This window comes from Clytia hemisphaerica, unplaced genomic scaffold (genome assembly GCF_902728285.1).
Source record: "Clytia hemisphaerica strain Z4C2 unplaced genomic scaffold, Clytia hemisphaerica genome assembly, whole genome shotgun sequence".
Lineage (NCBI taxonomy): Eukaryota > Metazoa > Cnidaria > Hydrozoa > Leptothecata > Clytiidae > Clytia > Clytia hemisphaerica.
Window position 1 is genome coordinate 996,358 of NW_027103553.1, and position 25,444 is coordinate 1,021,801.

The following is a 25,444-nucleotide window of genomic DNA, read 5'->3' on the forward strand; positions in this document are numbered from 1 at the left end:
GATTATTCCGCGGCCGTTTTACAAATACTCACAAGCCTGCAGCTCCAAGCTCCAAGCTTTATCCTTAGTATTTGATTTAGCTTTACTTGTAACATAAAAGTACCCATCAAAAGATTATTTGTGCGGTTAAGATAAATTCCTCATCTAAATGAGCTATGAACATTTTTTCTCTCACAAAAATTTCTATATATATGCTATTGAATTTCTAGCTCTGGTATTTAGTAAGTTTGATAAGAGATAATGCGGTAAAGCAATGTTAGGAATTTTGGCGGAGCCCCAAAGGATTGTTTAACTTGATGGATAACTTTGTTAGTTTTTTTTTTTTAAATCATCTTATAGGAAATATCTAATGAAAAATTGGAAGTGAAAATCTGGAAAAAAATATAGTACAAAATTAATTATAAATTAGATTATGCAATAGATGTACAATTGTTTTTAATTATTGTTGTGATTGTAATGTAAATTTTACTGCATTCAAGCAGTTGATTCAAAGTGAGACTTTTCTCTTTGTCGCGCTTCCGTGTCACCATTGTCTGGAGGGTGCGTTGGAACTAGTTGAAAGTCAATCTTACTCTCTCGTAGTAAAGTACCTTTTGTTTCTGGAAGTAAATAACACGATACTCCAGCCACTACACCGAGCGTACCCATTACATAAAAAGGTAATTCGGCGACCAGTGTTGAAAGTCCTTTGGCTACCCATGGTGCACTTGCACCTCCAATTGTTGCAGCTACACCCATAATGCCTAGCGCTTCCGATCGTATATTCGTCGGGTAGGCTTCAACGACCAAAGTTGCTATACAATCATAACTCATGGTGATAAACAGTTTCGCAAATATTCCTGTTATCGTGCGAACCATTCTAAAAGCTTGTGTTGTGATTGGTAATAAGGATACAGTAACGACTAATAGCCCTGATAAAGCAAGCGGAAAGGTTGAAGATTTTTTACGACCAAACTTATCACAGCAGTAGGTAGCTAATAAAGCTGCTGGAAATTCCACCAGGCTCATAAGTACAAAGTTCAAATGTAAAGAGCCTGAGCCCAAGTCACCAGCAGTCATAGTGAGACCAAAATAAACGAGTGAGTTTGTGTAAAAACAGAAAATAAACACAATTGATGTCATTGCCATTTGCTTAGGTCGAAAAACATCCAATGGGTTAGTAATCTCTTTCTCTTTGGAGACTGGGGAGAGAGTTACTGTCGGGTCCAGTACCCTCCCATTCCATTTAGCCATCCGTTGGAAAATTGCTAAAGCGTCTTTAGTACGACTTTTCAGCCTCAACCATCTGACAGATTCAGGTACAAATTGATATGTTGCAACAAATACTAAATAAGGTAAAGATCCAGCAACAAAAAGCAATTTCCACGAACTGATGAAATAAGCCTTTAATGGTAGCAAACATAAGGCTACAGCGTAGAACAACCATATCAAATTACCGGCAAATGCACGGTGTTTCTCTCCTACAGTTTCAATAATCATAACAAAGACATTAGCACCCGGCATAAAAAAACCGGAAAAAAACCGGAACATGATAAATAAGGACATATTCGGCATCAAACAAGACGCAAAGTTCGCTATAGTTCCAGCGGTATAACTTATAAACATCAGTTTTTTTCGTCCAAAATTGTCGGATACCCATGTTAGTATTACAGCTCCAAATAAAGCGCCCACGAAGATGATGGAAACAGAGAGACTAATTAGCCATTCACCACCACACGATAAATCATACTCAACAACAATTGAATATTCTTTCGGTTGAAGATATTCCCATTCCGATCTTGGAATATGACAACGAAAATTATTTTCACTCGTAAAAGTTCCATTTAGTGAACATACTGTACTGTTTTCAATACATTTCCATTCTGGCTCAAATGCTGTGAACGTTAAGATGTAGATCACAAAGATGTATGGAATCTCCATCAATCCAAAAATGACATTAAGGGTTTTTTGGAACTTTCCATAATCACCGACTAGGTGTAGAAAGTCGTCAACATTCAACTCCTTTTTGTTTTCATGCTGCAGAGCAATTCCTTGCCCCGAATCGTGACTCCTTTTGCGATCCATCGTTTCAGAAACTAATCGACCAACTGAGTCTATCAGAAGTAATTTTATAATAGACCTTTCTGCGTATCGTCAATCATCAACGCGTATGGATCAGCATTCTAAAATGATTTTCAAGTTCAACCGCACGACATAACAGAAGATAACATTCCAACAAAAACAGGATCAATAAATAAAGTCCTTGAACTTTCATAAAAAGATCTTTAGATAAACATACGTATGGACATTGAGCTAAACGATGGCCTTCTGTCAACAGAACAGCAAAAAATTGTTCTGTTTTCTTTTCGAAAGGAACGAAGCATATTGTTTTGATTTTTTTTATATTAACATATGAACTTTATTGCATAAAGGCTAGTCAGTATTCAGAGTCTTACTTACTAAAAAGGTACTTTAATTGGTAGAAAATAGATAGCTTCAAAAGCCTGGAACACATTTTAAGGTTCGATGTTTTTAAGACTTTACAAAATACAAAGCCCGTGCAAAGGCAAAGTATCCCTAGTTCAATATACCTGTGGTTTTCAACAAAAAACGAGTCGAGTGAAAAAAGTGGTCCTGCTGAGTGTCATCATATGCTCAGTTCCAAAGATAAACAAAAATGTCGACGTGTGTGTCAGGCCTTACTATTTATAGTTGTCATGACGAAATCAGAACAAGCGGAAGATGTCTTTATTATAAATTCACACGAGTTATATAGGTATTGCGAGATATTTGATTGGAGTTTCATCGATCAATCAATGTCAGAGAGTATTAAGTTTTAAAATACCATTTCATCAATTGTTAAATTTGAAATTTCCTATATGCCTGTTATGTGGTTAGCTATAAGAGAATTCAGTTAGAATTTAATCAATCATTGTCATGAGGATCCATTAATGACTAATGAGCCAATCTCGAGAAAAACTTGTAACAGACGAACGGACGAACATCGGTTAACTTAAAGAACCTCCGAGGTAGGTCTAACAAGCAACATACTGAATGGACATACCAGATGTAGGTAGTCCGAAACATGCTGAATGAAGATGAAAATGTTCGAACGAAAAAAATGATAACAGCATAGCATAGAGATGTGTGAAAGCATGATAAAGCTTGTTTCACACTGGCTTTCCGATGTTTTAGATTTAGAGGTTAGGAGCCCCATATAAAACGATATTTTTGAAAATCAAACCACGAACGAACGAACGAACGAACGAACGAACGAACGAACGAACGAACGAACGAACGAACGAACGAACGAACGAACGAACGAACGAACGAACGAACGAACGAACGAACGAACGAACGAACGAACGAACGAACGAACGAACAAAGGTTAATTTATAGGACCTCCACCCCACCGGGGTAGGTCCAAAAAAACACATTAAAACGTGATTCTGAATCAATATTTGAAGAGTTTACGGTAAGAAAAAACGAACGAAAGCAAAAGATATTGTGTATATGTACTCACACAACTTTTGAAATTGGGTTTGCATGAGCCACAGAAACCAAACCATGAACACATATTAGCATTTTCACAGTCTCTGTATTGCCATTGGCACTGAAGAATATCATATCGGAAGATTATTTATTATTTAGGATCAAGACTGTAATAGTTTGTAGAAGTTGTATCAAGAAAACATCCCTGTCTCACAGCCCCGGTCGAAACTTTTTTCCTCAGTAGGGATAAAAATTCATATTGAAATTCCAATGGGGAAAGATATTTATTCTTCAAAAGTTTAAAAGCCAGTGGGGATGGTTTTGGAGTGCAATTTTTAAATATTGAATTTCGAATGGGGTTCAAATCAAAATAAATTTCCAAGTGGGACTATAATTCTAAAGGGTATTTCCCCACCAGGGACGAAATTTTTACCAAATTTTCTAGTGGAGCTGGAGTCCCAGCGGGTCTGTGACAAAGGGGTGTAAAACAGAATTTCATCTAACGGGTTTGTGTTTCTTTGGGAGTATACCATAGTGAAAATATTTCGCGATCGAATATTAGTCGACAAGATTATATATATCGCGTTTTTGCGAGGACGAATTTTTTTGTGTTTTGTCCCCTCATGCAAATAGAGTTAACTAAAAGTACCTTATCGAAACCTGTATAGTCGATAGCACCAGCATTCCCTAGAATTGATAGAAAAAAAACGAAAAAAAAACTAATAAATGCATTAACAAACGAAATTTGATAGGAAATAATGAAATTAGCTCCATACAGGGCTGAGCTGGTTCCCAATGGTCCTAAACCTCGTGGGACACTCTATTGCAAAGGATTAGACCCATTGAAGTCCAGCGAAGGGGGTAGAACCGACGAATTTTCACTAAAATAGCTTAAAACGCTTAAAAAGCTCTATTTAAGCGTTTTTAAGCAAAAAACGTAAAAACGCGACCTTACAAGCGAGTGAGCTACTTCCAAAGGCTCTAATTAGTATATTTTCATGGGGCTAAAGCGATTTAGAAGGGTAAGAACCGGCTGGGATCTGTAATTTTGCCAGAAAACCGGTTTTTAGGCCTCCAGAGCCGCTTGGGCTTACGCTGTAAGCTTACAGCGCTTTACTGGAGCCTTAGTTAAGCTTATTCTGAGCTCCATACGGGGCTGACATTTTTTTAAATTGACATTTTAGGTTTTTGAACATAACTTTTTAACCAATGAAGTAAAATTAAAACGTAATACACCAAATTTTAAGTTGGACTTTCCTCTGAATGATTCAGAAACAATATTTGAAAAATCTCTTTTCTACTGCCTACAATATCAAATCAAAGAGGGTAACTTATTTGTGGCACACCCGGTAGTTTCCATAATTTCAAGACATACAGTTAAAGGTTTTGTTTTTAAATAAGAGTGATATCGTTTGCTTACTCATCAATTTTAATTTTTCGCATTTGATTGACACGGATGTGGAGCAAGATTGGTCAAAAAGAGGAAAAGAAAATTATTTTTTTGCTTATATCAGCATAATATAACAATAGACAGACATTGTCCTGATATGAAATATGTGTCTGATATGAAACGAGAACACTTATGTAAAAATAAAACCTTTAACATTTCTTCAATTTGATCTTCAAGGCATGAAGAATTTTCTTCGAACTACACGTTTTTTTTTTTTAAGAAACTAGTTTTCCCAAGCAGCCTCAATGTTTCTTAAGAAATCGGCCTTTTGAGCCTTAAATGTTTCTTACATGTTTCTAAACTTTGTCAAGCTTAAAGGACGCATGTCGATAATACAATAGTCTAATTGACTAATCTACAGTACTTTCCTATATTCTATATTGATTTTCTGACTTTCTCAAGTGTTTCTAACTGTTATGTATGTATATTTCTGGAACGTTGATTGGAAGGATCTTAAAAAAAACGAATTCAAAAATGCTATTTTCTCATTCCCAGCCTCAGCATGTTTCTTAGATGTTTCTTAGTTTTTAGGCATTCTGAGCCTCATGTTTCTTAAAAGTGTGTTTCTTAAAAAAAAAAAAACGTGTAGAGAACGTTTCACGGATGAAACAGATAAATTTTAAACAGTTTTTAAGTTGAGGGACCCAGTATTTTAGTGCAAAAATTTGAGTTAAAATAGAGTTCCAAATTAGAGTAACTGTAGATATTCCTGTCACCTCATTTTAATAAACATCTCTAAAAGAAGTTCAACCAATAATATCTTAGCTGCTACTGAAAATTGGAGGCTCAGATTGAGATTCCCCAAATTTGATAAAAAATGGTAGCGATAAACTTACACATTCGAGCACAATTAGTGCTGCTTGCACCAATCAAACCAAAGAAATATCCAGCATTGCCACCAATCTCGATATCTTGACGACCACCTTGCTTACCAATAAATGATTGACACCTACAAAACAAACCCTTTTTTTCTTCAATTCAGCGTGGATTTAAGCTTTACAGAAGAAGAAAAACTTGAAATTTGATGTCGAAATTCGCTTTCTCCTTTCTGAAGGGCGAAAAATCAAATCAAATTACCGTAAAAGATAACAGTCTCCATAAATGAACACGAACAGTAACAGAAATTTTTTCGAATTATGGAAATTTCGAAGCATGGAGTAGTTTACGAGTCATTGTTAACTGAAGGGACCAAATAACTTGTTTGAGTAAAGGAGACATTCGCGTTATTGAGGTGTGAGTTATGAAGACTTCACTGTATTATCAAATTAACGTATATGAAAATATGAAAATAAGAACATTATTGAAATAAAGTGACACTTATGGCTTGGTGACACGAGAAATTTTTTTCGCGTTGGTGCAATGCAACATGCTCCAGCCCAGAAACACACAAAAAAAGTGCGTGCCTCATGGTTTCTTTTTTTGTTTCATGGGACAAAAAGTGAGGGAAATACCCAAAAGACACGCTGATTTTGTCCCTGGGAAAATAGAAAAATGGGGGTGGAGACACGAGAAAGCGTTTCAGGTTGGTGAGATGGAGCATGTTGTATTGCACCAACGCGAAAAAAACTTCTCGTGTCACCAAGCCTTTATTATGAATAATGTTGAATTGAATTTTTGCTTACCTTTCACCTTTACCGAATCTTACGTAATCTTCTTCATTTTTTCTTGGCACCAGTCCTCCACATTCCAAATGATCGTTGACGTGTTTGATACCCTCCAAAATGACTTTTTTGTAATGATGAGCATCGGAAATAATGGAAGATTACTAGTGTACTATTAAGTGGGTAAAACTCCGGGGGGAGACACTCATATGGCTTAACCCACGGCATGTGCCGCCCTTAAGGGTAGGTTTTCGAGACCCTCGAAATGCACTGTAAAGGTAAAATTTTGACAGATTGCAATATAAGAGGGTCTTCTTTTAGCTGGATACACTGTAAGGGTGTGTTTGGGGACTAGGTCTGCGATTCAGACTAGTACTCCCAGAACCCGTATCCATCTGAAACACGATGTAAAGAAAGATATTTTTACCTTCGATTTATTGTATATGGAACAATTACAACTCCGTGGTGTTTTTGCCATTTTTGAATATTTATAGCAGCGCCACGTTTGGTGTTGTTTAGAAATGTTTCAATCAGCGGAATATCATCTAGCATCACATCCTCTGTAAAATAAAGTTTTCAAAAAGTTATTGTATTTTGTCCAAGAAATAAAAATTTGTTGCCCCTGGTTAAACTATTAAAGGACACAGGCTCTTACATGAAAAGAAAAAACACCAGTTGCAAAAATACCATCGAAAGAGAACACACGAGGTTGACAGTGGTAGTTGCTTGCCGTAAAAACGCCTACCGCGCCCATTGGTTTATCCTTGGAAGCAACACAACATCAACCAACAACATCGACAAACAACAATTTATGAGGCCCCCCCAGCGGTTGGCGTGATGGCGTGATGGAGGGTTTTTCGTGGCGTGATGGCGTGAAATTTTGAAAAAAACGGCGTGATGGCGTGAAAATGAAGTGCCGGCGTGATCGTGAAATCGAGTTTTTTTAGGCGTGATTGCGTGAAATTTGCAGTTCAGCGTGATCGTGAAAATTATATTTTTTAGTTGAATCGTATTTCTATGTCCATTTTAGCCAATTTAGAAGGGTTTAAATTTCAAAATTTTCTTGGTCGGCCCCACTAGGTATTGGTCGAATCGATGTTCCAACTTGTATTAAAGACGATTTGACAATATTTCCAAACCAAAAGCTTGTAACACAACTGTGCAATGGCATCCAAAACTTTCTTATAAACGCTACCAGTAATTTTCAATATAATTACTTAGCATGGGACAACCCTGGAATCGGCCGCTACCTGATATTCCTCGCCCTGGAAGGTTTTATTTTCTTTGGTATAGTACTTATGATTGAGTATCGTGTTGTTAGTGGGTTGTATATAAAGATACGTTCTTCGCTCGCGCGGCTGTGTAACTGTTCGCCCGTCTATGTTCCGACGCGCGACGATTGTTATTTTGACGCGGACGTTACAAATGAGAAAACAAGGATCGATAATCAGGTGGTGAATAACCATGTGCTGATGATGAAGAATTTAACAAAAGTATTCCATCCCAGAAGTGGTAAGCATTGCTTTGTATGAATTCTTAAGATATAGCTCTTTCTTTTCGAAACTTGAAAACATAGCAATAAACCGCCTCGTTGAGTTTGCTTATCTCGGTTACGATTAAAGCTTTTCATAGCATTTCGTTTGCCGTTTTCTTCCATCGTAAATGAATTGCCATTTTCAGCAAAAAAAAGTTATATTATTCTCTCTTCCGCCGGCCGTCACTGATATTTGGACCTGTATTTTCACTGCTGAGAGTGTTTGAATTATTTACAGTAGAGTCTTCATAACTCGAACCTCTACAACTCGAATAACTCGAAGGAATTTGTTGGTATCGTGACAATTCCCTAGTAAAATCTTCAAAAATTCACAAAAAACCTCTACAACTCGAAACTCCATAACTCGAATGTTCCCTTTATCTCGAACAGTTTTTGTGGTCCGTTGACAGAACATCGTGCTGTTTTGCCTTTCCATAAATCGAACTGTAATAAATCGTTCAACTATATTTGTTCTTGCCTAGCATTTGAATTTAAGAAAAAGGGCTTAGAGTAAAGATTCAGTCATAGCTGCGATCTTTAACAATGTTTTTGTGAATCAACCCACAGGTGAACCTCTACTGGCAGTGGACCACTTATCATTGGGCATTCCCCATGGAGAATGTTTTGGTCTTCTCGGACAAAACGGTGCTGGTAAAACGACCACGTTCAAAATTCTCACCGGAGATGAAACTATGACAAGTGGGTCAGCGAGTATTGATGGGTTTGATGTTGTTCGAGATGTCGCAGAGGTAAAAGTGGGATAACTTCTTGTAAAATCTTTTGATCTTGACCGGGAAATATAGGCCAATTCACAGTCGCAAAGCGTAATGGGTAATCAGGACCACTGCGCGCTAATGATGACTTACTATTGGTCCAAAGTTTAAAAAAAGCCGGTTTTTGCGTCTAGCCAACGGGAAACCGTTATGGAGGCGCAGTCAGTTCTTATTACCCATGATCCATTTCGACTGTGAAATGGCCTATGGGGTACTCAATTAAGGTTTTCAAGTTTTGCCATTATGGAAGCAAATTTTCGAACAGTGCATTTCACGGTCCAAAAGAACCATAGGTAATTAGTGTCACATCGTACTCTGAAAACGAGTTTCAGTTGGTCTAAAATTTCCAGTGTTTTCGCGTTTTACCATCGTGAGCTCATTATGAGGCGGAATCAGTCCTGATTACCCATGATTCATTTTGGCCTATTTGTAGAGACTCCTTACGCAAAACAAACGTTTGCTTCCATAATAGTGCAAATTACGTAGCTTTGTCAACTTGGAAAAACCTTCAATATTCCTCATGTACAAGAAGGACTTGCTTCAACACTAACAAAATATTTGCGAATAAACTAGGCACACGTCATACCCAACATACCAAATCTCAAATCTTTGAACAAGAGACAAGGATACATAAATTTCTGAGATTTAAATCTTAAATGGTTCTTTTGTTGCATACTAATATTCTCTTGCGTCAGGTTCGACAACGTATGGGATACTGTCCACAATTCGATGCGTTGATCGATTTGATGACTGGTCGAGAATTACTATGGATGTATTGTCGTTTGAGGGGAGTTCCTGAACAAGCCATCTCTGATACTGTCAATAAACTGGCCAAGGATATAAGTGTTTATGAACATATCGATAAATGCACAAAAACCTATAGGTAAGCTGGTACTGTTTAACTATCTCTATGTTGAAAGGAAATTTTCTAATTTGGGTTTTTTTTCGTTTTTTTTTCTATTTTAGTGAAACTTCTAAATTGCAAGCCAAATTTGTATTTTGTTTCTTATCTCTGATCTTTGTTATTCAATCGTTGCGCTTCAAATCTACAAATCTATCTTTTTAGCAGTAGCAGCCAAAGAAAATTAAGCGCACCGATCGCATTTCCAATGTTGATTTTCTTGGACGAGCCATTATTCTATATTTTTTGAATATATTTCGTTTTTAGCGGTGGCAATAAAAGGAAATTAAGCACAGCGATCGCCTTATGCGGAGATCCAACGTTGATTTTCTTGGACGAACCTTCTTCTGGAATGGATCCTGTGGCACGACGAATGTTATGGAACTCTTTATCGCAAGTCATCGTGTCCGGAAAATCTATTGTTATTACGTCACACAGGTAATATATGACAGTTGAAGATGTAAACAGCTTAGAAATATATCTCGCATCGGTTGATTTCAATCATGTCCTGTGTACGCATGCCTTCCCCCACTCACTTTTTTGCAGACTATGCTATAATTTAGTTACTATTTTAATCCATAAAAACTATTACTCTCTGAAATTAGATAACGTTTTAAGGTTTTTTGAGGGGGGCGCCCAACCATGGTCGCTGATATTTTGCCCCCCCCCACTCAAAATGTCTCACCGGGGCCCATGGTACGTGCCCCTTTCAGGGGAAGATGGACTTCAAATTCTCTGACTTTTAGTTAAGGGTATCAAACTGACCAAGAAGGGGAATCTATAAAATGAATCTTAGCATCATCTTTTGTCTGAAAACTTCCACGGTATGTACATATTTTTTAAAAGAACAAACTTCATAACTCGAACACGCGTTAGGATCACAAGTTTGTCCGAGAACACAATGCTTCGATGGCTAAAAATATTAGGAACAAGTTAAGAACATTTATGGACATCCAATTTATATAGGAAATACACAGAAATACTCCACTAAATAATGAAAACACGAACAAGATTTCAGGCCTAAATTCAAAAAAAAATTAAGAATATCCGAAGGCTTCCAAAGTTGTGGCCGTTTACATTTTTCGAAAGACTAATAATACTCATTTTAAATCTTTATCATCTTTTCAGTATGGAGGAATGCGAGGCCCTATGCACACGTCTTGCAATTATGGTGAATGGACAATTCAAATGTCTGGGAAGTGCTCAACATTTGAAAAACAAATTCGGTGAAGGTTACACTCTCATCGCCAAAGTTGGTAGGTTGTCATGTGGTCTGGATATTAGGAGCACGTATACTTTTTATATAAGAACCAGAAATATTTAAATGAGGCTCAAGTGTTTTTTTTTTTGACACTTTCAATCTCTAACTCTCTAACAAAAAAGAATGTCTTATATTCGATTGCAAATCAAATTAAGAAAATCCCAGCTGACGTTCGATTTTTACCATAATGGTTACTTTAGTTGATGCTGATGACGCCTCGACTCATGCCCTAGGCTTGGCCTCATTGAAAGCCTCTTGAGTGACGTGACTATACGTATCAGTTACTGCAAAAAAGATCTAATTCAAAATGGATTGACATTACTGGCATTAGTCTCATGGTTGATTGAAATTCGGATGACGTTTTTGCTTACGTTAATTTGTAATTTCCCTACTAGATTTCGTAATTTCCCTCCTAGATTTTGTAATTTCCCGCAAAAGTGAAATTGCCATCCTTTGGAAATTCATCACCTTTTTCGAATTTCTTACTAACTTCTAAGGATTAAGTAAATGGAATACTGTCCAATTAAAACTCGATTCGCGTTTCCATGACTCGTTGCACTCGTGAAATTTCAAAAAAAAAATCAAAATTGACCTAGGGAAATTTATCCGGAATTTCCCTCATAACCATGAGATTACTAGTACAAATTATCCACTTTTTTCGATTTAGGTGGAATGAATTTCGACACTCTACCATTACGTCATTTCATCCAAGCAACTTTCCCTGGTTCTCTCTTGAAAGACGAGCATCAAGGCTACATTCACTACCAGCTGAAAACAGATCAAAGCTGGGCACAACTTTTCGGAATCATGGAAAGAGCGAAACAACAATATAATATTGAAGATTACTCCATCAGTCAAACCACTTTGGAACAAGTTTTCTTGAATTTCACTAGAGAACAAAGAGAGACTGAGGACTAGGCTAATTTAATTTGATTTTACTTTTTAGAAAACTTTATCCTGCATGCAATATTTTATCACTTTAACTTTTTTGGCGTGAAGCCCATGTTTTCCTTCGACTGGAAATTTTTATGCTGATTAACCTATCTATTAAGTGCTCCTGGCATTAATACCAGTAGGTCTGGACGTTTTTTTATAAGAACATTTTGAAGCCTTGGGATGTTCTTAACTTTTTTAGTTTCAAGCCTTAAAATGTTCTTAATATGTTCTTATTTTCGCTCTTTTTTGAGTATTTTTGTCCGTTTTTCTATGAACGAAGCCTTGTGTTCTTATGTGTACGCGTATTTGAAATATGTCATTTAATGGGTTAAAGAAAAGGTAGTAAAGTCCAAACATGTTTTGATTTTAAGAGCATTAAGTACCAGCTTCTAATGTCCAGCTTTTTCAACTAACGTTTATCCAGCGTTCTAAGTTCTCAATGAAAATTTAATTCTTTAATTTGAGTTGGCATCAATTCTTTATAAGAACACACTTCGTAATTAGTAAAGTCGTCTTTAATTCATATTCGGCTAAATTAATTTACTCGGACAAGATATTTAGTAAATTTTTGATAAATAAATTTTTAAATCGATTAGAAGAAGCACTACGTTTTATATTTGTATAAATATGCATTTTTTTAGAAAATTTTGATGACTCATAATCACATATCTGACGAATTTATGAAAAATATATAGTAATTATATGTAATTGATTTTTTTTAGCCGCTGACCTTTATAAACCCTGGATTAAGACGTTAAAACCATATTCAGACGTTACGCTTCCGTCCCGAAACAAGTGTGAACGTCAAAATTCGAAACGTCAAAAAAGAAGAGGTTACAAAGTAAAACAGATCGAAACAGTTTCGCTCCACTTTTTTCATCGGAACGGAACTGCTCCGTTTTCTTGCTCCGAAACCAATATGAACACATTCGATCCGTAACGAATATCATACCCCAACGAAACGGAACAGTAACTTGTGAACATGGTCTAAGCTTTATCCGCCATCTTTGATCGGAGTTTTTTAAAGGGTACCCGCAAGAAGTCATTGCAGTGATAAGAATCAACGTCAAACGCCTCTTCATCCATCTTAACACATGTTCAAGTATTCAAGGGAAAGTCAACTTCAATGTATTTACACCGCTATTGAGTAGTGCACCTTTAAAAAAATTATTGGTTGGCTGGGGATTGAAAAACTTCGTCCAGGGTTTATATAAAGCTCAGTGGACAAAAGTTTTGTTTTCTATACCAAACTTTTAATTTAATATTTTCATATCATCATAACTAATTCATGTGTTCAGTTCATTAATTGTGTTTTTAAGTAATAATAGTAGTTTTAATATACAATTTAACTTATTTTGCAATTTTTTGTCTCGGGGAAAAAACTCTGATTGATTGATTGATTGATTTTCCGCAAATTATTCACTTTTTGCATAGTTTTTAACCAATTATTAAACCAGACAGCATTTTTATTATTGGGCTTTTTAAGAAAAAATTTGAGCATGGGGATGGAGGATATAACATTTCTTGGAAATTCATTCCCCGGACAAGGCAAATTTTGTAGATTTTTCACTACCCCCGGACACTATATCCTCCACCCGAATGTACGGACATTTTCTGGAAAAGCCCATTGACTGGAACGTTCTACCTGAAAGACCGTCAACTGATCACTCATTTCCAAATATGAATTCTGCAATTACGTCACTCGTGAAACAAAATAGTAAACGAGAAGTAGCGTGCGTTGTTTTCAATTTTTCACTTCACGCCTGAGCGTTCGCACAACGTCACAATGAACTCGAATGAATCAACAGAAAATCCTATCAAACCTAAAACAGAATCATTCAATCAACGGAAATTGCATGACTCTTTTTTTGAAAGTGTGGAAATTAAATTTTTCATTCATAACATATTCATGACGTAATCTTTTACAACGGGAGGACCCGATAAACCGGACTTTTTATGGGATCGGTGCAACTTGCGCCTTGATTTGTCTAGATTTGATCTGACTGAAGAACGACTATAAATCAACAATTTTACCAACCTCTATTTGGTGGGTAGTTTAAATCATTTCATACAAAGAATTGTCCTCAAAACGGCAGATACAACCTCGCTAATAATATTATTACGGTGTTCCGTATTTTCGGATACTACAATTTTGCTCGGTTCAAAAGAATTTCGTGTTTCATTCATTCGATGTATCATTTATGAACGTATTCATGATTAATATGTATTTTCGATTCTTCCATATAAAATTATGATGAATTAGATTCACTACATGTTTTTTTATAAGAACAAACTATATAAGAAAATAAGGCTTCGATGGCAAAAATATTAAAAACATTTTAGGCTTTCATTAACTCTAAAACTCCCTATTTGTTTATAGGGAACCATAAAATAATTTAACATAGTAAAATTAAGAACATTTATAGGCTTTATAAACAAAAGTTAAGAACTTCCGAAAGTTTCAAAAATTTTGGATGTTCATTCTTATTTACAAAACTTGTTTTCTCTTAACATTGTTGTCACCACGAATCAAAGACAAAATCATAAATAATCCATAGTTGGACAGAATTTTGATTATCCTTCAATTTCTACTGCTCAGAATACGTATCATAAGCGTTTGGAGTGGCATATCAACACACATAAACTGGATATAAATTCATGTTTGGTCAACTTGTTTCAGTATGTGGAAAACATTTTAAACAAGCTGGTCCTGGAATATATACCAAGCCAAAACCTAATGTTATATACTTTTGTTTTTGTTTGCATGTTTTTTCTGAGATTTAATTTATTTCATGGGATTGATTTTTGCCCGGGGGGGGTACTACCCTTGTCGACTGACGGGGGTGCTCCGCTGAGGTTCGAAAAATGGACCCTACGTGGGACTCGAAATTTGCGAAAAAAGTGACCCTGAATGGGACTGAAATTCCAAAATTTTCTCAAATTTTCTACTTTTTCCCCAAATTTTCCAAAAATAGGCACCCTACGAGGGACTGATTTTTCTATTTTGGTGTTTTTGCGACCCTACCTGGGACTCGTGGAGGTCAAAAAAGGTACCCTGACCAGCGGAGCATCCCCGTAACCCATCTTGCCCTAGTACCCCCCCCCCCGGGGATTTTTGGTACAGTGCTTAAATGAAGTATAAACAATTTTCCTCACTGCCGTGTACTAAGGTAAGATGGCGCTGTTAGGCTCTAAATACGACCTGGAGATGATTTGTTCAACCATGGATAATGCCCAAGCTAGTATAAGGGTCGGAGAATCTTGGGTATGTGCGGACCGGCCCTCTAAAAACTGATCTTTAGAACATCCCTGTCTCACAGCCCCACTGGAACTTTTTTCTCAGTGGGGTCAAACATTTCTATTGAATTCCCGATGGGGATAGAAATTCTATTGTTCCAAGGTTGAAAATACAGTTGGGTGGTTTTGAAGTATAATTTTTAATCATTGAATTTTGAACGAGATGAAATCAAATTTGTTTTCCCAGTGGGGCTGAATAATTCCAGGGTATTTTTTTCCCAATTTTTGCCAAACTTTCCAGTGGGTCTGTGACAGAGGGGTGTCTTAAATCATTAAGACTAAATTTTTGCCAGAAAGCTAAAAGGGGAATTTGTTAATTTTCATGGTTTTCTTACCTTAAAAGGGGAAATCATTACACTTAGAGAGACTATTTTGACTTTTTGTTGTTTTTGTAACCCTTAGAGGGGGACCAACCCTTACCGTCTGCACAAAGCACTTTATCTTTTCCTAAGTACATCCATGTATCTATCCTGGGTACGTGTGTTCGTCAGATGAAGAGGAATAACGAAACGAGTTCATTTTACTTTTCAGTTTTGCCAAATATGGTTAATCATAGACGATAGAGGTTCCCATCAAAATACTTAGGGACACGTTTTTTATTGATTGGACGTGTGCTTTTATCCATAACATGAAAAGTAAAAAATATGTTTTGAGCGTCATATATGAGGTTCAATATTATCTCCTTCTTAAAATCAAAGGTCCTTGATGTTTATCACTTCAATTTGATAATTTTTATAAGCACATTGTGTTTGAACTCTTGTTTTCAAGATAAGTTTGAGTATCTGAAGGTCAATTTCCCAAAGCAAATCACTCCCAATTCTTCTCAGAAATGTTATCATTTTTAAAGTCTATCGGGTATGGTTTCTCAAGGCAAGAGTAAACTGTACAAGAAATGTCATTTTCTTGAAATATTCAAATTGTGAACAAAATTAATAACTAAAAATTTTGTTGAGAATTTGTTGTTGTTTTAAAAATAACTCATAAAATCAACAACACGGTTTATTTACAAACTTCCCTTTCAATAGACACCCTGTGAAGAATTTCGCCTCTATTACAATTTGAAAAATAAATTTTTTTTTTGGATCCTAATAATTAGAAAAAACAAAATATTCCTTGATATCAAAACAAAATATTGGAGAAAAGTGTGAAAAAGTGGACTAGTAAAATTAAAGAAAGAGTTCTTTGTACTCCCCTTTTTCCTCTCTCTTTCTTTTTCATTTTCATTTTTAATTTTTTCACTTTTCATTCAACCCCCATGAAAACAAGATAAGGAGAAATCAAAATTTGATAACATCTAGAGCGCAGCTAGGTAAGAGAGATGAAGAGATGGAGGAATAAACGATATTACGTTATTATCCAATGGAATTGGAAATATGACACACATATTACTCACATGATTCCATTTCTTCTTCATTTGCTAATTTTTGCGTTATTATATAATAAATTTAAATTTTTTTTTGAAATGCACAGGTCAAAGAAAGATGATTCTATTGGTAGGAATAAAACTTTGCGTTTTTGTTGAATGATATATCCCTGTATCTCGGACAAGTATTTTTCGGACAAATTGATTAAGTCTGCTCTGAATGCCTCAGACTTAAAGGTTTTGTTTTTAAATAAGAGTTATAACGTTTGCTTACTCATCAATTTTAATTTACAAGGTTTTTCAAATTGGATTGACACGGATGTGAAGCAAGATGGGTCAGAAAGTGGAAAAGAAAACTTTTTTTTGCTTATATAAGCATAATATAACAATAGGTAGACTGTCCTGATATGAAATATGTGTCTGATATGAAACGGGAACACTTATGTAAAAATAAAAGCTTAAATTTCTAAATTGTTGTTGCCCAACGTTCACTGGACGTTATATGGACGTTCTTGCACCAGCTTTGTAATGTCTATCCCAGTCCACGAAAGTTGTGGGAGAGATACGTAATAGAGGAAATAAACTTGAGTTACACTTAGTGTTTGGTGAATTTTAAGAAAGAGAACGTGTTTTAATTCAATGGCTAATGATGGTTAATCCTTATGATTATTTTTCTCATATTGGTACTTGTCCTCTCTCAAAGTTAACTCTTCTTGGGTTTAGGTGCTATTTCTATCCTTATGAATGAACAAAGCCTTGTAAAAAGTGTTTGACCCAATTCATGTATATTATGCATAAAAAAACGGTAAAAGATTGATTGACGTCATACGAATTTACCTCCTCCAGTTACCACCAATAGAAGACTGTTTCTATTTAAGTAAAAGTTTTAAGATGGTCAAATCATATTTTTGAATGAACAGTAGCAGGGAGATTACAGTAGCAATTCTAACTTGTATAAGTATTTCTTTTTTCTTTCAATTCTTAGGGGAAAAAAAGAGACATATAAAATTGGATCACTGAAAATGAATGTAAAGTTTCAATGGGACTTATGAGAGATATCAAGGAAAACCCTTCTTTGTCAACGAGTACCATCACTATGGCACCTGCATCATCACACACAAGACAAAATGGTAGCCTGTGTAATGGAGAACCCATTATTCAAAATGGTAGTCACGATAACAAATCTGCCATTATGGGAAATGGTACTCCACAACGGCACCGAAGATTTGGACAAGTGACGCCTTTAATGGTCTGTCACATGAAGGATCATAAAATTGTTGATTTTCCGATGAGTCACGACTCTCATTCTGCCATTATTAACGAGCCTCCTTTTAGTTCGTCAACATTGTTAAAAGACTCTTCAAAGAAATTATCAAGAGTCACAGACAAACAAAATACGGTTGCTGATAACGATGATTTTGAACAGGATTCTCTTGAACATATTGCAGACCACATAGAACATATGCACGTCTCACCTAAACAAGAGCCCATCTGTACCAATAAAGAACACGTGAAAACTTTAATAAACAATCGTTCGACATCCTCAACCGACGAGGGAAGGAATTCTCGTAAATTACCGACAACCCCAACCGAAAAACAATTGACTATAGTAAAAAAGGAGCGAGTAAAAACGACAAAGAAACGCCGAACATTTTCTTTACCTTCGTCTCCCTTTAATCTTCGTAAAACAAGTCGGCACAGTTTCAAGCGGCAAGCAAATTCACTTAGAGACAGACTAAGACAGTCATTTCATCATAGACAACCAATTTATGATCCAGAGCAAGACTTATTCCCTGAGGACAGAGAATATAGATATTATCAAGGCGCCAAGAGGCGCGGAAGGCGTGGGGCGGTGATATCATTAGAAGTAAACCAAACTGTATCGCTAGTAAGACCTCAAGCTTCAAATGATCACTTTCTGGAATTTAGTTTTGTACCTCCGAATAAAAGTGAAGTCACTTCATGATTTTAAGTGACGAAAGTCAATGGATGTTTAGGTGGACGATACAAACGAAGAGAAACTCGCTGTTCGTGATATTCATGGCATTACGCCTTACACAGAGAACTCAAAATAGCACTTGCGTTCACCACTAGTTTTATTTTTTGAATGGAAAATTAGGGAAAACACCCGTACTTTTGTTACCATTATGTCACGAATATCGAACAAACCTTGCATATAACTTTTTATAAATTTCTGCTTGCGTTTGTTTGTTGGCTTGCATTGATTGTGGCACCCGACTTTTGGAATCAGAAATTTTCGGGTCAAAAATCGGTGAAAAAGCCAAATACTACTTTTCCCAAACTTACCCTTCAACCAAGGAACTTTACTAAAACTTTTTTCTTTAAGTTTCTTGCTTCAACGTGTATGAAGTGTAAATGTAAATAAACATAGTTTTACGTTCGAAACTGAGATACCGGCTGTTGTTTTAGTATTATGAAATCTATCAATAAGAAGAAATAACGGATTTGTATCAGGCAAGATCGATACCATGAGTATAACAGCTTGAACAATTATCGTCAATATTTTCAGTGAAGAAAACTTAATCTCTGGTACCCAGGGTACAAGATCAGTGTATGTATAATCAAGTTTAATTTGATATTTGTTATTGTTTTCTCAAATGAATAAATTCATAGTTTTCTAGAAACTTTTTTGCTTTATTTCAATTAATTTCAATATCCATTCATGAGGCCCTCTTCGGACCTTCAATTCACGCAATACGCAAATTTTTTTCTCCAAATTCACGCATTCACGAAATGTATTTTTCGAAATTCACGCAATTTTTGTTCACACAAAGCTTTCCAACTCACGCATTCACGCGAATCTTTTTAATCCTTCGCGCATTCAAGCAAGTGAAAAAACCCATTCACGCAAACCTCGGGGGCCCCACTTATGTTATAAGTGTGTAAAGTGTGACTAGAAAAGATGATATTTTTAATGAAGTTTCTGTAGGGTTTTGAATAGCTGAATAGCTTTATGGAAGAATAAAGAAAATTTTCCATTTTTACTAACTTCTTGTTTTGGTCGTTTTAGGCATGATGGGTGATGTCATCAAAATGTTTTGTCAAAAATTTAAGGGCTCTGACCATAGTAACTTTTTCATAATTGTTGTGTATAAAATGTGTTTTCTGACTGGTGTAACCAACAAAACTATGGCATGTTATATATTTTCTGTTAGGTAAACTATTCCTGAATCTGAAAATGTAAAAATTGCATTGAAAAAATTTGACGTGAGTCTGAAAGTTTAAGAATCACCAAGAAAAAATTTGATGAAAAAGAAAATGAAGACATATGCGAAGACAAGCATTTCAAAACAAAAAGGTTAATTACTTTTTAAAACTCCGCACTTTTTGTAAAAAAGGTAATATAAGTAACATTTTATAAACGTCATTTAAACCCTATTAGCCCCAAGGGGGGGGTAGAATCTACCACGCTGGAGTTCTTTTGTGTATATCTCGGAGAAAAATTTTGTAAACTACATGAAACTTTCTGACCTTTAACAAAATCTTATTAAAAGTACTTCTGCAAATGTTTAGGGCCATAGGTCGTTAAGATCAGGTTTTATGACTTTATTGTAAGACATGACATAAAACCAAGCTAAAATCGCTTTATAAAACTCAAAATTTTAAAGCGCTATTACTTCTGAACTATTTATTCAATCATTTTCAAATTTTGACACGTGACAAACATTGACAATATTAATTTGAAAAAAATGAAAATGATGCCATCATTATTTATGACGTCATCAAATTTTGAAAATTTTACTCATCTTCAGCATAAATTTTAAGCAAAAATCTTCATTTATTTATTTATTAAAGGATTTCAAGGCACGCCGTGGGCCTCTAAGAACCTATCTTTATTACAAACGCTTGTTGTTACAACTTTCTTTAGGTAAATTTTTGTTCTGGGGCTTCCCCTGACTTTAAATTGAATCATAGTATAAGAAAGCCGCGGCTGGAAGATGTACCACATTGTCTTTTCAGTTAATTGTTGTTCCATCTCTGTCTCCGAGCTTTATAAGAACATCAAGAGGCTCAGTTTATTATGGGTAGATAGCTTTCCAAATTGTTCTTTTATTTTCCTTCGCAAAAAGTTTTTTTGTTGCTAGATCTCTTTGAATCTGTACCCAATAGAACACTTGAACTAATTTTGGACATATTTTAGGGGTATTTTGTGGAAACAATAGTTTTTCGCTAAAATTGAAATTATAAGAACTATATTCAAGATGACAACTTTCCTGTCAGTTTAAATGATAAATTTTGAAGGTGTTGGCTTGAAATTTTCACAGTATTATCTTGATGTACTTTTTCATTGATTTCTAAAAAGATTTCACTGAATTATTGCGAAGGCATTTCGAGGCACCTCATTAGTTTTTGAGTTCTTTCAGCCCAGCCATTTTGTACTTGTTTAAATTTCTTAGTGTTGATTTTTCTTTACAATGATTTTATAATGCAAGTGTATTATCAAGAGCATATCATTAATGTCTAAAACGCACTGAGAAGTAAGCATTAACGACAAACCAATAAAATTTACCATTTAAGATGCTACATTACTGATTTCTTGATCAACAAATAGTCATGAAATACGACAGAGATAGAAAAACAGAAATTCAGATGTTATCATTCCAGCCGCGGCTTTTTTATACTATGATTGAATGTTTTTGACTTTCAGTTGAGCATTGAGCTCATGTGCTCTCTTGCACAATTCTTTGATTGTCAATCGTTCAATAACTGTGAGGTCTTCTGTTGCTCGATAGGATGAAGGAGGGCCTTTGTATGTCGTGATGGTTCTCAAGACTTTGATGTTGCCTTCTTCATTTTCGATTACTACCTTGATTGGTCGATACCTCCCTTTCTCCTCTCTCTCTTCCGTGAATACTCCAATTCTCTGTTTGTTTATAATTTTTATGTCCTTGATACCCAGTTGTAATCCAAGGGTTCTGTAATTGATAAATTTCTCGTCGTAGATTTTCGTAGCCTGGATATCCAAGCTCAACATTTTAGAAAAAATAAGTTTTACCTCAGCCAGACAAAGTTCTAAAATTATAGAGCTTGGTTCACCTAGAAATCAGGTGAACCCCTGTTGACAGATTTTCCTGCATGAATCCCATGGCTGCAAATAAGCATATATTTATAATGACATGCATAATTGCAAGATGGTACCCCAGCAGTGATAAATCAATTTAGAATGACAGCCTTGACCATAAAATATAGACAGTGTGGTGGAAAGTCTGTTAGACAGAAAGTGCAAAGTGAATTTTGGAGAACAATTTTTTTCAAAATCCAAACCAAAACAGCAATATAAAATTGGCAAACAGAAAAGAAGAATTAAAACAGAATAAAGATATACCAACGATGTAAAAATAATAGATAACCAACTTGCCTTGATTCTCAAAAAACATCCGTGTTACGGTTGTAAAAATATTAATGACATTTTGCATCGTAAAAAGTGCAATTAAATAAAAACTTGCTTCATTTGCAACCTTTTATTGGACAGAATCGATCACGTGATGTATATTTTTCCAAAATTTGGGTTAGAAAAAGTGTATTTTCCTATAGGCAGCCTCACATAAGGAATTTTTTAATTAGATATTATTGTTCTATAAACATTCATCTGTTTATTTTGTATCAGGCAACCTTCATGCACTTTTCATTCGTGAGATATCGCACTTCAAATCACACATATATTTTTCAGATAACATCATTTTATGAGCGTTTATTTATCCAGATGAAGATTAAGTGGTATCAGGCCGATCCGTAGTCAATTTGTCTAAAGATTGGTACCTTTATCTTTTGAAAAAAATTCCAAACTTTGCAGTAAATAACAATTCAAATTTTCTATCAATTCAGTGGATGTCAAAAAGTGTGTCAAAATCTAGCTAAAAGCATAACACGCACTGCACACAGAGCTATTTAAAGGAGTGCTCATTTCAATAGGAAAACAATGGTTGTTCTCTTGGGAGAAGTGCCTTCTAGAGGTAGTTGGTTATCTATTATTTTTACATCGTTGGATATACCTTTAGTTCTTTACACGATGCAACCAAGTCATTAAGAAGATTAAAACAATTAAAACGAGAATATCTAAGCAATTGAAAAGAAAACAACCAGAACATCTAAAAATTCCCATGTTTTGATCTTCCCACTTCTTCCGTACCATTATTGTTATTTTTATGGATGCGTGGTCGGTCAAACACCCAAGGGAGATAATTAGGTATTCTATTGTTATTTGCTTCGAAAAAGGAAAAAATCAGGGAGATTTGCAAAGCAGCGTACGCGCCTTGCTGATCGCCCGGCGCGGTCCATCCATCACTTGGACCAGCCAATCAGAATATCTGCATAATCATCCTCAGATGAGAATGTAGACGATCTATGTGAACCTAACCTGAGATCAGATTGTGAATGTTTTCTGCACACCACGCTGAAGCTCTAAAGGGATGTGTGAAAACAAACAATCTGACGAATATGCAATCTCGAAATCGTAAGGACCGCGTTCGTCTAAAAGGACTGGGAATGACAACAAAGTTGCGCGATTGTGTTTATGAATAGGGCGCCGTATTAGTTTTTATTTTTCCGGCGCACAACAAGATTCTTGTTGTAGAATTTTCCGCGGGAGGACTATTTTCCTCAGATGTATAATTTTCAAGCGCCTTTAGAGGTTTACCGTGCGCGTAAGAAAATTATGAACATCTGTTATCAGGTTATGTGAACCAGACCGTAAACGTAAGAAATATCAAAATCAAGAAAAAAGTTTACGGGCTGGATATCCAGGCTAAGATTTTCGTTGTATTATCGGGATCCTCCAGATGTTCTTTGGATTCTATGGAAAATTAGGTTACATGCTGTGGATCGTTGTTTCCCGACTGTTTCACATCGAGTTATTTTCTCCACCCTATTTGATTGTGGATTCATCTGTTTGGATACAGCTTCAGCATAACTAACCTCTTTCACCTCTTTCATCTTTTCGATTTTAAGGAAAGTTACAAACTGACAATTATGTTAAAGGGCAGCCTTTTATTTTTCAAAATCTTCAAACAGAATTCAGATATCTTTATTGGGGTTCGACTGTAATAGACATTTTTGTAAACCATATATTTGAGCTTTTTTCCGACAGGTGGAAATTTTGTGATGACGTCCTTGGTTTTTGAATGACGTCATCAATTTTTTTTTCTTTCTGGGAATTTTTTTCATGATGGAGAACATCTATACCAAATTTCATGGCCATAGCTCTTCTACTAAATCAAAAATAATCGAGGAGGCCCCCCCAGTCGACCCTCAATTCACGTATTCACGCAAAATTTTTTGCCAATTCACGTATTCACGCGCAAAAAAAACCATTTTCACGTTCACGCGCTGATTTTGCTTTTAATTCTTTTCTTAAACGATTGTGACCTTATTGGGCTAAATTTGACCTTTTTATGGCTAACATAAAGTTTTCTGCAGTTTTTGACCTTATTCTCGACAGCGTCGACCTTTTAAGACCTCTTACAATTATTGGAGCTTTCATAGGGCAATGTTTAAGGTCTGTCTATCACGTCTATCACGCCAAAGTTACAAAAAACGACCTCTCTGGCGTCCGATGGTATAAACCCTGCCTGAATTTGCTTTTTAAGGGAGGTAAGTGCAAATTTAAGCCTTAGCTTTAAGGTTTCCCCCCGAATTTTCTTCGTCGCAGGCCCTAAATATATTTTATTTTGAGAATAAATTTAAATCGAGGTTTGGCCCAAATTCATGGTCCGGAAAATCGCGAGCTTCAAAGAGGTGGTACAACCAGAGGACGCAAAGTCCAAAGTTTGACCGCCTGTCTCATTGAAGAAAAGCTGTGGAAAGGAAAAAGCGAGCGAAGCGAGCGCGAAAATTTTTTGACAACTTTCACTCTTTCATTGCTGAGAAAACGGCCTTAACACACTATTGTTACCCTAATATGCTTTGTTTGGTCAAACAATTCATTCAGAATCTTTGATTATTTTCAACACTGACAATTTACTGGTACAAATCTGGTACGGCGAGTGACGTACCTGCCTTACACGGTGCGGCGTCACAAGAGTTTTTTTCTGAATGTTCGATGATGCAATCATATAAAAATTTTTTAGAACTATCTACCTACTTTTGTAAATTATCGAAGAATCAAATACCCTTCACTGTCTCCAAGTTCATGCGGTATCATTTTGTGTACTGTATTGAGTAACAATATAAGCGATTACAGAAAGACGACCATCATTAGCGCCGACGAAGAAAATTTTCTCATTTAGACTTTTTTGTTGTGGCTCAAAACACTCTCGCTGGATGCAATATTTGCATCACAAAATGCACCCTTAGAAAAATAAGGAAAAAATATTTGTTTCTGTTTCAATTTTTGATTATTTTGAATAACTTTACAATGGCAATAGGTCAATATGATGTGAAGGATTATGCGAGCGAAGCGAGCAAGAAAATTTTACATATTTAGGTTTATTCAGTTTTGTTTTAGACAATAATTTGCTTTTCACGTTCACCACGCTCAAAATCTCGATTCACGAATTCACGTCTGAAAATCTCGTCGTAAAATCTTATTTTCACGTTCACGCGGATATATCTCAATTCACGTATTCACGCGTTGAAAAAGTCCAATTCACGTATTCACGACAGAAAAAAGGGTCATTCACGCGTCACGCCAGCCCCTGGGGGAGCCCCATCGAGGGTGGCCCTGGGGTACAAAAATCAAAAAAGCTTGGGGTTAATAGGGTTAAGGTTCATAACGTCATTTTTGTAATTAAATTGCTAATTACTTTTGATAGAATAAATTCAGAAACAACCTATAAAGACAATTTCTTGTTAAAAGTGTCAAGGAGCTCAAAACAAAAGTTTTATCTTCAAATCTCGT

The 25,444-nt window shown here is 35.7% G+C and overlaps 2 protein-coding genes across 2 annotated transcripts; one reads left to right on the forward strand and one right to left on the reverse strand.

The window, feature by feature from the left end:
• Window positions 1–205: 205 nt before the first annotated feature.
• LOC136800399 (solute carrier family 22 member 3-like) lies at window positions 206–2,553 on the reverse strand. Its single transcript, XM_067057057.1, has one exon. It carries the CDS (start codon window positions 2,062–2,064, stop codon window positions 475–477), a length of 1,590 nt encoding a protein of 529 aa, XP_066913158.1. The 5' UTR covers window positions 2,065–2,553; the 3' UTR covers window positions 206–474.
• A 5,055-nt stretch (window positions 2,554–7,608) lies between these two features.
• On the forward strand, window positions 7,609–11,974 carry LOC136800400 (phospholipid-transporting ATPase ABCA3-like). Its single transcript, XM_067057059.1, has 6 exons — window positions 7,609–8,034; window positions 8,624–8,805; window positions 9,525–9,712; window positions 9,998–10,168; window positions 10,859–10,986; window positions 11,659–11,974. Exons 1-6 carry the CDS (start codon window positions 7,821–7,823, stop codon window positions 11,907–11,909), a joined length of 1,134 nt encoding a protein of 377 aa, XP_066913160.1. The 5' UTR covers window positions 7,609–7,820; the 3' UTR covers window positions 11,910–11,974.
• The last annotated feature ends 13,470 nt before the right edge of the window (window positions 11,975–25,444 follow it).

Excerpts from the sequence above, each read along its gene's own strand:
- LOC136800399 (XM_067057057.1), bottom strand. The coding sequence starts at position 2,064 with ATGGATCGCAAAAGGAGTCACGATTCGGGGCAAGGAATTGCTCTGCAG.
- LOC136800400 (XM_067057059.1), top strand. The coding sequence starts at position 7,821 with ATGATTGAGTATCGTGTTGTTAGTGGGTTGTATATAAAGATACGTTCT. Across the intron at positions 10,169-10,858 it reads ATTGTTATTACGTCACACAG|TATGGAGGAATGCGAGGCCC; the intron begins GTAATATATGAC and ends TCATCTTTTCAG. Across the intron at positions 10,987-11,658 it reads CACTCTCATCGCCAAAGTTG|GTGGAATGAATTTCGACACT; the intron begins GTAGGTTGTCAT and ends TTTTCGATTTAG.